At 40.3% G+C, this 16156-nt stretch overlaps 1 protein-coding gene across 1 annotated transcript in view; it reads left to right on the forward strand.

Annotated features, from left to right (window-relative positions):
• Positions 1-1788: 1788 nt before the first annotated feature.
• Positions 1789-16156, forward strand: part of grm1a (glutamate receptor, metabotropic 1a) — a 32634-nt gene continuing 18266 nt past the window's right edge. The window contains exons 1-2 of the mRNA XM_068342531.1: positions 1789-2509; positions 5956-6205. Coding sequence (XP_068198632.1) covers positions 1789-2509; positions 5956-6205 — 971 coding nt within the window. The remainder of the gene's footprint in view (positions 2510-5955; positions 6206-16156) is intronic.

Below are 16156 nucleotides of genomic sequence, written 5' to 3' on the forward strand. Positions count from 1 at the left end.
GGTGATCCCCATAAGAACAACAATCTCTGATGTGAAGACGTTATTGTTTATTTATTTTCCACTGAAACACTTCAGCTCTACTTCCGATTACTTACCTAAGATAGGTCAGTTGAATAAAGACATAACTTCACTTACCATCTTTAACTTCTAGGGATCTAAATCTGAGCTTGGCCTCGTCTGACCTCTTGTCAGAAACGACAATGTCTTCGAAGTGAACGCTAGATGGCGCCATGGAGCCTCCTGACTGCTGTCCATGGTTCTGATTCGGCTCCAGACTCAAGTTCACTCAAGAAGATAGCAAAGAACATGCGCAAGTCTTGAAGGTTTTTTACGGTTCTGTCCGCTTGTTCTCACCATCTGTCCGTCCACAACAACTTACTTCATAATTCAAATGCTGGCGGTCAGCAGCACCGACTCTCACTTTCTATCTCCCTGTGAAAAGAACAGAATTAAATGATTTGAAAACTGATCAAGAATCTGCATGTAGAGGATTATAATTGCATTTGACAGGAGTCATATGACACAGTCCACAAATAATCATACACATATTTGTGAGTTGTGCAAAAGAATTGGTCCGCAATTGCAGTTAATTCCAGATTTAAAAAAAAAAAAAAAATCCTAACCTGCGTGAGATCAGACTAATGGAAACACAATAAACGAGCGGGTGATTGGTCCGTATTGCCATCCCATGATTAGGGTTTCAAAAGTACATTTTAGTTTAACATGCGATTATTGCGGGGGATCGTCACGTTTCGTGTGGAAGCGGTACTGGTGGGGGGTTGGGAGGGGACACACACACACACACACACACACAAGTGAGCCAGTCGAGCATTACGCGCGACAGAAGACGGAGAATGAACGCGTCATATCTCAAGGATTCAGGTAAGTTTGAATGCAGTGGATCCAGAAAAGGCAGCTGGGTGATATAGGACATAAAGATCCTCTTGACATCTGTGCGTCTTGCGGAACATTTGCGCTTCGTTCGTGTGTTATATTAATTATCTATGGACAATGTCTTACATTGCGCGGCAGATGTAAAGAATAAAGGACAAATCATACGTAGCCGTGGGTGTTAAGAAGTCGACTGTAATCTTTCAGGCGTTATTAGACAATATCTGAGTCAAATCGTGTGGAATGTGTCTGTATGATGAACAGACAGGGCAACAGTCCCAAACGCGTCCCTGCAACGTGTCTGGAAAAGCGCGCTGTTCGTGGTGCTGAAGCCTCCCCGGTTGTGTTTTTCTTTTGCTTTTTTCTCAGCGGTGGGTGACAGCGGCACTTTCAGCCTCTCTGAATACACACTGTTGGCTTTATGTGATCAAACACAACCATTTGAGAAATGTCGAAGCACTTGACTGCTTCCCGTAGCGCACAGTTGGGTTATTCCCAGTGGGCAGCAGATTTTGTTCAGCTGCTCGTTGATTTGTTATTTATTACTATTTTTGGGTGGGAATGGGGGAAGGGTGAGAGTTACATGCCTTGCTCAAAAGCACATCGGTGGTGTAATAGAGGTGAGAGCACTGTGGCAGCTGTTGGAATGTAAAACAGGGCGTTGATGGAAGGGAGCATGCGTACTTTGTCGATTCTTCCCACATAAACCTTAATCACGTTTGGCGACGTTTATCTTCCAGCTTATATGTTATAGCAGTTTTGTCTTATTTTATTCCTGCAGGTGTGCGTGGATATGCTCCGAGTGTCGCCACTGATCATGAGATAAACGTGGACTTATTGACTGACAGCAGATAATATGCCTGCACAGTTGGCATGGCTTACGCGATGTGGCACAATATGGCACGCGTAAAGATCGGAGCGTTCGCTCTCCTGAGTCTCCCCACGTTGTTCCTCCGCGTCCTTGTGCTCTCCCACAGCGGCAGCAGCGTCCATGAGCGGTCGGCGGTTCCCCGCGCCGTGTCCCGCTTAGTGGCCCGCATGGATGGAGACGTGATCATCGGAGCGCTCTTCTCCGTCCACCACCAGCCGTCTGCGGAAAAAGTGGCCGAGCGGAAGTGCGGGGACGTCCGCGAGCAGTATGGCATCCAACGGGTCGAGGCTATGTTCCACACTTTGGATCGGATCAACGCCGACCCCGATCTGCTCCCCAATATCAGCCTGGGCTGTGAGATCCGGGACTCCTGCTGGCACTCCTCCGTGGCCCTGGAGCAGAGCATCGAATTTATTCGGGACTCCCTCATATCCATCCGTGATGACAAGGACGGATCCAAATGGTGCATTGACGGCACCCCGTCCCACCAGCCTCCACCCACCAAGAAACCCATAGCCGGAGTGATCGGACCGGGATCCAGCTCTGTGGCCATTCAGGTGCAAAACCTCTTGCAGCTCTTCAACATTCCGCAGATCGCCTACTCCGCCACCAGCATCGACCTGAGTGACAAGACTCTGTTCAAGTACTTCCTGAGGGTTGTGCCATCCGACACCCTCCAGGCCCGGGCCATGCTGGATATTGTCAAGCGGTACAACTGGACATACGTGTCTGCAGTGCACACTGAGGGTGAGACCCCATACCCAACTTCTCTCATTGTAGTCACCATAATGTATATTATCAGCTGCTATTTCATTTATGGCGTTTTAAATACCATTGCATCAAAACTGTGGCCTCATTGATTAAAGTTCTGACTGATATTCTCAGGAATTCTGGAACAGACACAAAATGTTGCTGTGAATTTACAGTGAATTCTGAACAGTGTTCTGCTGTGTTTAATGTTATTCAATAGCATGCACTGACCTAACACGCAATCCAGGAGAAATGACACTTGATTATTGATTAGCATGAATGTCAAAATACCCTGATTTACTGAATCTCATCTTATTTGTAATTATTACAATTACAAATTGTCTGAAGCAGGCAAACAATTATTTATCAATCTAATCTTATCTTATCTTATCTTATCTTATCTTATCTTATCTTATCTTATCTTATCTTATCTTATCTTATCTTATCCTATCTTAAATATCAAGGCATCATCGGAAAGTGAAAGATAAGTGTAGGAAATAACACCTGCTGAGCTCTGGATTTACAGATTTGAGATTTAAAGGCACCACTGAGTGACATTTGTTGTCGTTTTTGTCACATTGCCTCCAACAGAGGCATACAGGGTAACTATTGTCAGTCATTATGGTCAAACCTGCCTATAAATAACAGGTCTGATAGGGGGCAGAGTTTATTTAGAATGTCTCAAAAATTGAGTTCAATTAAATTTCATACATGGTATGGAGGCCCTGAAGAAGTGCATCTCATAAAATTTTTTCTTTAATTATTACATTTTTGGGCATATTGGAGTTGGTGAAGATAATGGTCTATACATATCAGGACAAACTGAGTTTTTCTTAGTTGTGTTGGAATTTACATTTTTGGACACTTTTTTTTTCCCATTGAAATGTCAAAATAGTGGAACTTCTCCAAAGTGTTTTGGTTATTTTTGATTATTTACTAGTCATGAAATTATCAAAGGTATTACTTATGTATATCAGTAATGGTAATTGTTGAGTGTTCATCCAACTTTTCGAAATTTATAATAAAGACAGTCCTGAAATATTTTAATAATACTGTAGTAGCATTACAGCAAGCTTTTTGTCCTATCATGAAATGTAGACTGATGCTCTAGATTCAAGTACATCTAATTCTTAGATATCAACAATTTAAGATGATTAAGTGTACATTTATTTCTAGTTGTACATTATAGTTCTAAAAAAAATAAAAAAAAATAAAACACTTTACCTGAGAGGCTGCTGGCAGTCAATTGCTGAGAATTTGCAGTGAAATATTTTACATTATTGTGACATTCACTCATGTTCAGAAGTATGTATATCTTAGGATAGTATAGTATATGTTAGGAAATGTATGCTATTGTCTGGTATTAAGTGTTGTGTGGATGTTATTTTCCTACAAATTTTCAACATCCTCCAGACATGTGGACATTTCTGATGAGTTTTCTTGCTCGTCTTCCTCCTTGACATTTTGCTATAGTTGTGTTTTAATGTATGGAACCAAAGGGATTACTGTTAAAAAGTAGCTTTTCATTTCTAAATGAATTCCACAATGATAACAGTTGGATAACCAGAGTTTTAATTCTCATCAGACACCTAATAAAATGAACTTGATATGTCAGTGATGGATTTACTTTCACTCTGAGAACTCCTTCACAACTTGTTGAGTTTAACAACACACAAATGTGTTATGGTGGAAATCTTGTTGGGTGGAAAGAGTCGAAAAGTTGACTATGTCCATCATTTCTCATTAAAGTCTTTGTGAAATAGTCATTGATGCATTAGGCTGACCCCCGGGATCATCACTGTGGAACTGCAGACCAACAGGAAACAACATGTTGGGAATATTCTATGATAGACTAGTGTTGTACTGAGTCTTGATCACAGCTCGCTGTCACATGGATGAAGAGAGGGCTGTGAGGAGATGTATTACCTGGAGGCATAGCTAGGTGGCATCAGCTCTCTGACGTTCAACATACGGTACCTACAGGAGGAAGTTTTAAAACTGAAGTCATAATTTAAGGGTAATGAAAGACCAGTCAGAGAAGGGATGGATTAGATAGCAAGACATATCGGGCTGCAGTGTACATGGTTGAAGAAAGATACTTCACTCTGCAGATATTTTTGTCAGTATATAAAGCCTTACACTGGTTCAGTTTGGCAAGAACGCATCTGAGAGTTGGGAGGAACAGTGAATGTTAACAAATAAGAGTTGGATGCAAACTTTCCCCTGACCTTTGAAGAGACAAATTTAAAGCCCATTGTTTGATTTGTTCTATATTTAGTGGTCTCTGAAACAGTGGTCACGAGTGGCTTAAGTGTACAGTATGAGTTTTTCCTCTCGACCGCCTTAGACCACTTGTAAATTCAGATTGTTCCCTTAGCAACAGCTAGGGCTGTGAAATTGCATAAAGTACCTGTCCTGATTATCATCAGGATGGTAGGAGTACTGACAGGTTTTTCAAAAAGGCTGTCAACCAGTGTACCACCATCCCGCTGTGGTGCACTGTTATAAATAAAACAAGTGGATATAATTATTTTCATTTAGCAGTGGGAGAATAAAATGAAGTGATTGACAATATCCTCAAAGGACGATGGGAAAACCAATACATGGGCCCATCGTGCAGCAGTGTAAATGCATTACTGGGATGACTATTTCAGCTGCCATCTTCCTCCCCTCTACATTCACAGACGGAGTGTTTGATCAACACCCATTAAATGAGAAAGTGTCGTGGAGATCTCATGAGTTTGGTCTTTCATTAAAGCAACTGCAAAACAAATTATTTTATATTTATTTGGATAAATGCTTTTAATTTCCCTTTGAGAATGTGCACACATAGACACATGTTCTGACATGCACAAGCAATTGCATTGTCTGCATAATCCAGCTCTCGTGCTAAAGAGACGTGGGATTTAGTATTCCAGATTGTGACACATTAGTAAAGCAATGAGGTCTGAACGGAAATGGAAGATTCAGACTCAAACAGCTTTGTAGCGCTCACGATTGGGATGGTGAGCAGTTGCACAATTTGATTGAAATCTGCGGATGCTAAACACTCTGCTACGTATTACAAGAGGATCAAAGCCTCAGCTCAGGACATGACACGTTGAACATCGGCGGGGGGAAGTGCTTTAAGGAAACCATTGATTTACCATCAATGAGACAAACAGAAACGTATGGCTTAAAGCAATTACTTGCCCTATTAAGAACGTCAGTGTGTTTTTGCGATGATCAAGGCATGTAATGCTTCGCTATCCTGAAAACATTCATTATGTCACTTGTAATAATGGATAAGAATCCATCATTGTCTAGTGAAAATACCACAGCAGGTCTACCACCCATGTTCACAAAGGACATTTCAAAAAAATGTGATTACCTCCCATTTCACGAGGTAAACATTTAACTCCAGTAAGAACAGAAAGTTTACAAGTTTTTTTTGTTGTCTGTAGGAAACTATGGGGAGAGTGGCATGGAGGCTTTCAAGGAGCTTGCCTCTCAGGAGGGACTATGCATCGCCCATTCAGACAAGATCTACAGCAACGCAGGGGAGAAGCACTACGATCGACTTCTGAGAAAACTACGCGAACGTCTTCCTAAAGCTCGCGTGGTCGTGTGTTTCTGTGAGGGCATGACTGTCCGAGGTCTTCTAATGGCGATGCGGAGACTTGGGGTGTTTGGAGAGTTCCTCCTCATTGGCAGGTAGGCATTTTTCTTTTTTCCCCCCCTTACATTTCAATTTATAGTTGGTGATGGATCAGTTAACCGGCTAGAAGGTGCTGTGTTTGTCTTCCTGATGTGCATATCACCAAGGCAACCAAGAAGAATTGCACCACGTACCAATAGCACTGAATAGAAATGTTCTGTTGCAACGAGTAATTGGTATTTCTGTCACAGACACAAAACAAGACACGGAAACAATGCCTTCTATCCATTTTCTTCTTTCGAGCTCTCTCGCTGGTGTTTCAAGGCAATGTCAGCCATTTGTGCATATGTCAATGAGAGAAAAGGACTTAAAAAATCTATTTATAGACAAGAAAATCAGATTCAATAAATCTGAATTTTCTTTTTTTCTCTTTTCTGGGTGTACAGTTTATCCCTTGATATTCACTTCATATTTTCTGCGCATTGTCTTTTCCCCTTATTTCTATGTTTATTAGTCCCTGATGGTTGGGAAAAGCTGTAAAGTAGAATCATCTGTCAGGGTTACAGCAGCAGCACATTATGGTGAAATAAAAAAACAAAAGAGTGACCTTTTTTTTTTTTATTGATTCCTTTAATATAGGGAAGAGGTTTATGTGGTCGGTTCTTGGTAGACTGTCAACTGACTACTACATGTGACGACATTAATGAGATAAAAAGGAAGAGGTGAGGCTTCTAGCCTTGCTTGTATATATATTTTTTAAACTTTGCATGAGTTTAGCTCAAATTCTAACCCAAAATGCCGTGCGGTAACTTGTGTCTTGATTGTTAACATATTGTCTCAGTCTGACTGACACCAGTACTTTTATACATGAAGAGGTAAAATTAGATGCAGTATTTACTCCATGTGAAAAGTAATTTTATGATGGAGAGATAGTCAATTTTATTTCTGAAAAATTCTAAATTCATTGGGGACAACCACTTAAGGTAGCATAATAGTTTGTGTCATGTGCATTGGGTGATAAAATGTTCTCTCACTCTGTCATGGAGTCCTCTGCCTGCACCTGTTGCTGGGTATGGCTGGAAAGAATCGTGACCAGATCAAATTTACTTTCATATTCAGAGTATAACATTGAAAAATATTCTACCAAGCTGTTATCAATCTGACTTGGAGCAGAAGTATAATCCTTCATAGAGATGGACTGTTGTCTGCTGTCTGCCATTGGTGTTTGACATCCCATGGAAAGCCAGTGTGATACTGAAGCATCTTATTTCTGTACTATAGCTGAACAGCACCTGTTTAACCCCCTAGAGCCGCTCCATGACAGTGTATGGTGTGTAACATTAACATTATAATGAGCTGTCTTTATTTTGAGTCCATCCTGAAGCTGTAAATACTCCATAAAGTACTAATGATCTAGTGATTAGCAGTTTAGTTCTGAAGACATGAGCGAGCAACATTTGAGTTAATTTTACTCAAAACTAGAGTATCCAAGTGTTATAGGAATTTTTGAATAAAATCATTGTGTATAGGGATGAGCGAGTGCACCACTATCTGTATCTGTATCTGTTCAACCATCTAAATTATCTGTATCCGTATCTGTACTCGGACTTATAGCGGAAGTGGGTGTGGTTTGAGCAGAAATGGGTGGGGCTTAAATCGGTACATTATTTTAAATCTGAAATTGATATGGATTGATCAGAAGTTGCTATATTATTGTTTGTTTTAAAACTATTTTACAGAACAGCCTCAAAATTGAGATTCAAATCAATGTTTTTGATCACAAAAGTAAGAATTAGTTTTATTTTTTATTTATTTTTACCACCTAATGTTAAACAATGTGTGCGTGTGTTTGTGTTTGTCTGTTTGTGCAAGTGTGTGTGTGTGTGTGTGTGTGTGACTGAGTGACTGTCTGAGAGGGAAAGACAGAGAAAGAGATAGAGAGAGCACGTGTGTGTGTGTGTGTGTGTGTGTGTGTGTGTGTGTGTGTGTGTGTGTGTGTGTGTGTGTGTAACAGTTAAAATATCTATATTTTAACTGTTAGAGAGATCAGTTGATGTCTGTGTGTGTGTGCGAGAGTGGGGCAGCGAGTGTACAGCTCTGGCTGCAGTGGTATGTCTCTGTAGGGAGGGGCGGGCGCTGTGTGTGACTGGCCAATCACAGAGTGTGAAGACAGTCAGTTCTGAGGAATTTCCTTCAGCATGAGCACAAGTAGTGACGAGTTTTACATGCATCATGCTCGTGCTCGTCAAAAATGCGTTATCTGTAATTGATACTTGTCTGAAACGAGTACCCGGCTCCACCCTAACTGCGTATTTCTGTCAAGACTTCCAACATGTTTAGCTTCAAACTAAATATGACAGATTCAGGAAACCATGAAACCTTGTGATTATCAACACGTTTCAAAGTATTGGTTTTGATCTTTAAGCTTAGAGAAGTGTGTATTATTGGAGCTTATCCCAGCTGGCATGGGGTGTGAGGCGGGGGAAACTCCGGGTACAACGCCAGTGCACCGCAGAGCCACACAGAGACAGACAGCCATGCACGCAAACACTCACCACTCACACACTACAGGCAATTTGTAGCAGCCAATCAACCTGACGCAAATGTTTTTGGAGGTGGGAGGGAGCCGGAGAACCAGGAGAGAACCCACACAGACATGGGGAGAACATGCAAACTCCTCACAGAGCTGGATGCAAACTCATAACCGCCTTGCTGTGCGGCGACAGTGCTACCCACTGTGCCACCATGCTGCCCATAATAATAATAATAATAATAATAATAATAATAATAATAATAATAATAATAATAATAATAATAATAATAATAATAATAATAATAATACAGTAATAATAATAATATTAATATTAACTGTAAATTAAATTAACTGTAGGAGTGCATCCGTTGTGGCTCTGTGGTGCACTGAATAGATGGATAATGATAATAATAATAATAATAATAATAATAATAATAATAATAATAATAATAATAATAATAATAATAGCTATTAAACTGAGTTGTATTATTTTCCAGCTATAGTCCGGACTAAATAATCACACTTTGGAATGAACAGAAATCAAATTCAAAATGTTAAAATGCAAGAACTGTCATTATGGTTGGGGTCTGTTTTCAGTTCTACTGAAGCTCGTATGTATATAATTTAAAGATATTATTAAAGATATTTCTCAACACAGTTATGATGATAGCAGGGATGGATATACTGAAAAGCATATCCGCTCGTCCTTTTCATGTCAGGGGATAAAAGGCATAAAAAATGGTCAGTTGTCTTAGCTGCATAGCTATCTGATATGAATTAGAAAATGCTGCTGAAATAGATAAGTGGCTTTTAATTATGTCTCATTTGCTTGTCAACTTACAAACGTTCACAAGATTCTACAATCTAAAAGGCATCCACCCTATCGGCACCTCCCCCATCAGCACCTCCCCATCAGCACCTCTCATCAGCACCTCTCATCAGCTTTTACCCAACAGTTCCTCCTCATTGGCTGCCAGCGAGAGATTTGTTTCTTTTCATTGACATTACCCTGAAGATGCCTTTCTTACTTCCTTTAACATCTCCCTGTGGTAGAAATGAAGACAAGGGCTGCTCTTACCATTCTCTGTTTATTTCTATGTGTTATATTTACTGCATACGTGCATATTAAAAGTTCTTGGTAGGAGCGGGCTCTCAAGATGTGGAGCATGCCTTCTAAATTAATCATTATAATAACAGTCTGAGGTTGCTTTCTTTCCCACATCTCTTCCTTCCTTTTTTCCCTCCATAAAAGATGGGAGAGTGGCTTTTTTTTTTTTTTAGCTTTTCTCCAAGGGTGTCCTAGACATACACACACACACGCACGCACGCACGCACGCACACACACACACACACACACACACATATATATATATATATATATATACAGATAGAGAGAGAGAGTGAGATTTGTCAAAAAAACAGGAGGGAATTTTTATTTTTATTATGAAAAACTAAGCAATCAACAGGTCTAAAATTTTTTTAGGTGAATGGTAGGCCCTATGAGCCTAAATTCCAAAATGTTGAACATTCATATTTGATACTATAAAGATATGAAACTTTAAATTTTCTGTCCGGCCACGATATGGAAGAACAAGATGAAGAAGATGTCTTCATTAGGCTTCAGGACATGGATAAGGGTCAGGTTTCTGTCCAGAAATATTAAGATGCAACATGGGAATTTCCCAGTTTGGGATCATTAAAGTATATCTCATCTTATCTTAATACTTTTTTTGAACGTTGAACTCTGAAGGTTTTGCTATTTGATGTTAATTATTGGTCGAGTTAACTGAGACACTAACTGGAAATCAGAGTAATCAAACATAAAGTGGTGTGTTGGACTTTTTATGACTAGGAAACTCATCAGTGCTTTGTTCACGAAAGTGTGGCAGAATACCTCAGTGGATTAAAGCTTGGCTTAGTCTCTACACCTCTTTAAATCTATCTATCTATCTATAGACAGACAGACAGACATAGATTGTTAGATATAGTTTGTCACTCAACTCTTCAGTCCCTCTTTTATGCTTTTAATGTCTTCTAGTTCACTGTTTCAGTCTCACGACCTGCACCATTACTGTTTCTATGTTCACCCTCTGCTGTGTTTTCAGTGGAGAATCTCTAAAAACACACGCTACCTGCACAGCAGCAGACAGTTAGGAACTAACACTGTGGAGCAACAAGGAGAGGACAAAGAGTCCCAAAGAATACTGATGTTATCCACTGTCAGCTGCATGGATAAGCCGTGTTTCTTAATGTCTATTATATCAACTTAAAATATACATCCTGCCCAGTCCAGGCAGATTTGAATTGAACCATAAAATACTGCAGCACTAAAATTTCCCACTATTGTTCAGTCACAATAGATTAGGCACCTGGGTTGGGTCTTAATCCAAACTGAATGTTTCATTACACGAAACACCGGTACCAAATCACACTTTTATGTTTTAGCCTTCGAAAAGTTATCCTATCCATTTAATTTCATAAACCGACAAACAAAACAGCATAAAGATCTCAGGAACAGGGTGTTTTTTGTTTTTACATCATTCTCGTCATGCCAATCCGCACCATACCAGAATTCATCAGCTCTTAATCACAGCCAACCAGCTATGTAAAATTACATTTGAGGATATTAGTGTTTTAATTATAGCACTACCTCAGTCGCTATCATCTATAACGATAACAAGGTGTCTTCATTCTGCAGCGGGTTCCAACAGAATCCTAAGTTATTACCCTATTCTTTTCATTGCCTTTGTCTATCTCATTTTTATTCCACTGGGTGCAAGCAAAAGAGCTAAAGATTTTCCCCTAATTTTCCCCCCACATCTCCTATATGGAGATGATCATATAGATCACCACAGAAACCATCAAAATCTCCCCACAGGACTAAAGTAAAGTGTGTTAAAGCCTTTGTTTTTGACGCTCTGCTAATCCGTTCTTAAAGCCTGTTCCACCCGTTCATCCCTGACCTGCAGACTCAACTCAGCACCACCTCATGACTTTACACCCACATCGCTCTGCTGTTGCTAATCAGGGGTGGGGTGGGGGGGTGTCTTCGCTTTCTGTCTGTGTGATGTCAACCGTGATATACCACACAGAGTAAATGTATTGTTGAAACATTGGTTCATATTCAGAGCACAGATGAAGCAGGAAGCTAGTGGGCGATGGTTGAAGATAAGTAGGAGTGACATTCTTTGGGTTGCAGAGACCTGCTGCTCCGTCCACAGATGAGGGTGGACAACCCGTCATGAGTGAGAAACCTGGAGAATGATAAAAAGAAAGAAAGAGAGAGACAGCCTTGTCTTACCAGAGATAGTTACAGCATTTGTTGTTTAATTACAATTGTGATAGAATTGGTGTAAACTAACCAGACAACAGACTGAGGTACAGGGAGGATAAATGGGATTGTAAAACACATTTAACACATTCTTTGTGGACACTACAACATTTTTGTGAAGAATAGATACCAATCAGAAAACCTTTGTGATCCATTAACTGTGACCATCATCTATAGCAGCATCACATCACTCGTGAGATCAGAAAATGTTCATTTTGGAAACAGATTATGGTAAAGAAGGGGCTGTCCTTAACATTTATTCTTCATCTTGTTGCTGGTGTTAAAGAATTTATTACATTGTTCCTTATAGAAATCAGTTTGGACTGTTTTCACATCCACAGGGGACAGATACAGGCCAGTAGAATAGTCCTACACATTATGAGTACAGCCTCATGACCGGTACAGGGAAACTTACTTCTACTAAGCTGCACTGAAGAAATCACGGATTTATTAGTCAACATTAGTATTGATGAAACTGCTTGTGTGGGCCAGTGACACCATTTAGCACCTTTTAGTCCCTGCTGTTATTTATTTCATCTGCTTTCATGCCTGAACAGTAATTCTCCTGTCATTTTAGTTTTCTCCATTCCTGTCACTCCCCTTACCTGATTTTCACCGCCCACACCCCCACCTTCAGTATCTTTACTTATGTATTCAGAATATACTGAACACCAGGGCAGTTTCATTCAGTCCTGGCCAGATAGAACACGATGTGACTATAGGGAGCCACAGTTACTCTGTGGAGATGGTCACACATATTATTACAGATAACCACCGCTGCTGTGAGTGCGTTTTGACCAGTGATTGCAGGTCAGCATGTTTTTTGCAGAAACCATTGCTCCATTTATAGACTGTCAAGATCTTTAGAAAAGCTTTTCCAAAATGCTGTACAGTACATGCACATCGTTGGTAAGCTATCTGTTTATATAAGATATGAACAAAATGTGATCAGAATAAATCATAACCTGCAAATGTAACTGATGCAAATTGGGCAACAAGATTCCTCCTTTCCATTTTAGCCTGGAACACCTACTCTGAAAATCCCTCCGTCAGGAAAAAAACATCACGTGCCGACCGTCTGCCTCTCATTGCATGTTGGAGTCATCAGTGCTGATTGTGGAATGAAACAGTACAGACCGTAAAGATTCCATTATTCATTTTATGTTAGACTATGAACGGATCAACCGCTGCTCAGAAAGCCCCCATCAATACACCTGAGACTGCTGCTGCATGCAAAAGCAAAATTACTGCAAGAACGCAGCACAAAAGTGACCACAAGGTCTCTGAGGCCCAAAAGGTCTTTCCAACGAAACCCCCCCCCCCAAAAAAAACAGAGGGTGATATTTTTTTTGATACTTTACTGTTCCTGAAAGGAAATAAATTTTTCCACTCATATATCAAATACGTATATGTTCAGACCGTACCACACACACACAAACACACACACACACATTCACACACACACACACACACACACACACACACACACACACACACACACACACACACACACACACACACACACACACTGAAAGGGCCTGTAGGCATGGAGATGGGAGAGAATGATGGTAAAGCAGCTGTCAGCCACATAACGCCCAACGAGCAACTTGCTCAAGGGCACCTCGGCAGTGCTCAGGAGGTGAACTGGTACCTCTTCAACTTCCAGTGGACACTCCTACTTTTGGTCAATACGGGTCTTAAATCGGCCCCCAAGCTAGGACCTAGTGGACTGAGCTACTGCCACTCCCCTTGGTTACTGTGTATTACTTGTTACTGCAGCAAAGACAACCATGAAATGAGCAGCAAAATGACAAACTTTAGTGGTTCACACAACGGCTTTTCAAATTGGTAGCAGCAGTTGTCATGGAACACGTCTGTGAGCTGACAAAAATACAGAGAACCTATGAAAATATCTGTCAGCGTGTGTTTTAACTAAGGTTTCCCTGAGGCGAATGCCATTAAAGTCTCTTGCCGTTAAACTGAGTATTACAGTAAATCTCTGAATACTGACTGAATTTCCACCTACTCACTTACATAAAGAAATTACCATGAAATTGTTTTTGCAGATTAGTAAAGCCAGATATGTGTGTACCGCGCAGAGCGTCTTGCTATCGTTTCCTCTCTGCCCGTCTCCAGGCACCAGGCCTGGCTTCTGAGCGGCGGTATGGGGTGGACCCACCTACCCATTTGCTCGCCCGCTTGCTCTCTCGCAATTAGTGGCATTCATTTTCTCTCTTAACACTTGTGCTCCTTGAATTCGCTTATTACCAAACATCATTTGCATAAGCCGCATTTCCAGATGCATCATCGTTTCTGCCCGTCTGACACATACAACTTAAGGTCCTATTTTGAATGGACACAGATTGGAATGTGGATGTTCCGCCGCTGTAGATTTGACACAAATCATTAGCATGTTTTGACTGTGCTGAGCCGTTCAGAAAAAAACGAAAAAGATAAAAAGCTGTGAACTCACACTGTGTTGCATGCATTTCTCTGCCATAAGGGAATGCACGTTTTGCTCTGAGCTTGAATAAATTAATCGTTTAAGGCTCCAGAGAAAGAGAAGACTTGTGGCGTGACACGTTTAGCTGCCTTTTTCCTCTATCATCTCTATGGCTTTCATCTCCTACCCATCTCAGGAAGGAGGTTGTGGAGGATGTTGAATTTCTAACTATTAACTTCTTCTTGCAAGTAATTTGACAAATAGCAGGGCACAAGTAAAAAAAAAAAAAGAGGTCTGATCTCTTGCAACAGCACCAAAATAAAAGCACATCTTTGTTAGACTTGTGTATTTGCAACTGGGTACGATTGAATATTTGCCTCGAAGCTTTTGTGCAATCCATCATTGCAACTTTACTTTTTGTCAAATGTTAGACAATATGTACAGGTTTATGCAAATGTTACAACAACAAGATTGAGAAAATTTACGACTGCAGGTAATTCATTATTAGCTAACTGGACACATGATTATTATAAAGATTAATGAAACCGTTTTAATTTAAACAAGCGGGGTATACTTGCATTGCATTCCACAGGTATGTGTTTGTCATAAAACTGCAGGTTTTCCAAGTTCTGTTGTACACCCAAGTTTCATTATTCACTCAACAATGATTTTGTCATGTTGACTAGATCTCCGCTGCAAAGTTATTTACATGCAAATTTAGCAAGCGTTTTCTGATGGGCATCATGCAGAAACTATAAGCTCTGTATATTTTTTGCAGATTTTTTGCCTCTTCCTTGTGTAACAAAAGCATTTGTGTATTGCCTGAGCTACACTCACCGTGGAGATTTTATTTGGGCTCATGACTGAGTCGCTGTGACTGTCAAGATGCAGATACGTCTGTCAGCAAAGCTTCAGCACAATGGATCCTTCTCAGGAAATATGGCTGACATCTGAAAAATTCCGTCTCGCAACAACAGCAACAAAGATTGTAATTATAAGATAAAGACACCCTGTATGCGCTCATTCAGTAATACAGCTCTGCTTCTGTGATAGAAATTTGCTCATGCATACATGTGGCTTTAGAAACTTCATACAAATCAAATCAGGATTCAAGATTACAACTGTTTGTGTTCAGAGTTAGTATCGAGACACATTGAGCTGCATGTGAATATTAATAACACAACTCCGATGTTAATTGAAAGAAGCCACACATTGTCAAACACATCTTTCACTTTCCACTTGATGCCTTGTGTTCCTTTGCACGACAGGATGGGTGAATGACATCTGAGAGATCAAAATAGAATGCTAGCTTTGCATCTGGACATAGCTGTCACAGCACGATTCACAGGAGCTGAAATGCTAACTTGTAAAAACAGCAAACATGAACGACAGTGTACGTATGGGCACGACATGTACAGTACACGAGAACATAAATGTGAATGGATGACACAAACAATCACAACACCGCCAATGTGGCTCGGATCTGCAAATAGACAACTGTAAAGGCAAGAATAATCAATAGTTTAATTACATTTGCCTTTCATTGCAAAAATGTGAAGATTTTTTGATCAATGTGAAGAACGTCACCTTGTGGTCTTATAGAATAAGAATAATAAAAGTGTCCACATTTATATGCAGATGGATGTGGGAGTTATAGAAGAAATGTAGAGCTGCTCCAGACAATGACATTTTCAAGCTTG

Source organism: Antennarius striatus, chromosome 19 (genome assembly GCF_040054535.1).
Source record: "Antennarius striatus isolate MH-2024 chromosome 19, ASM4005453v1, whole genome shotgun sequence".
NCBI lineage: Eukaryota > Metazoa > Chordata > Actinopteri > Lophiiformes > Antennariidae > Antennarius > Antennarius striatus.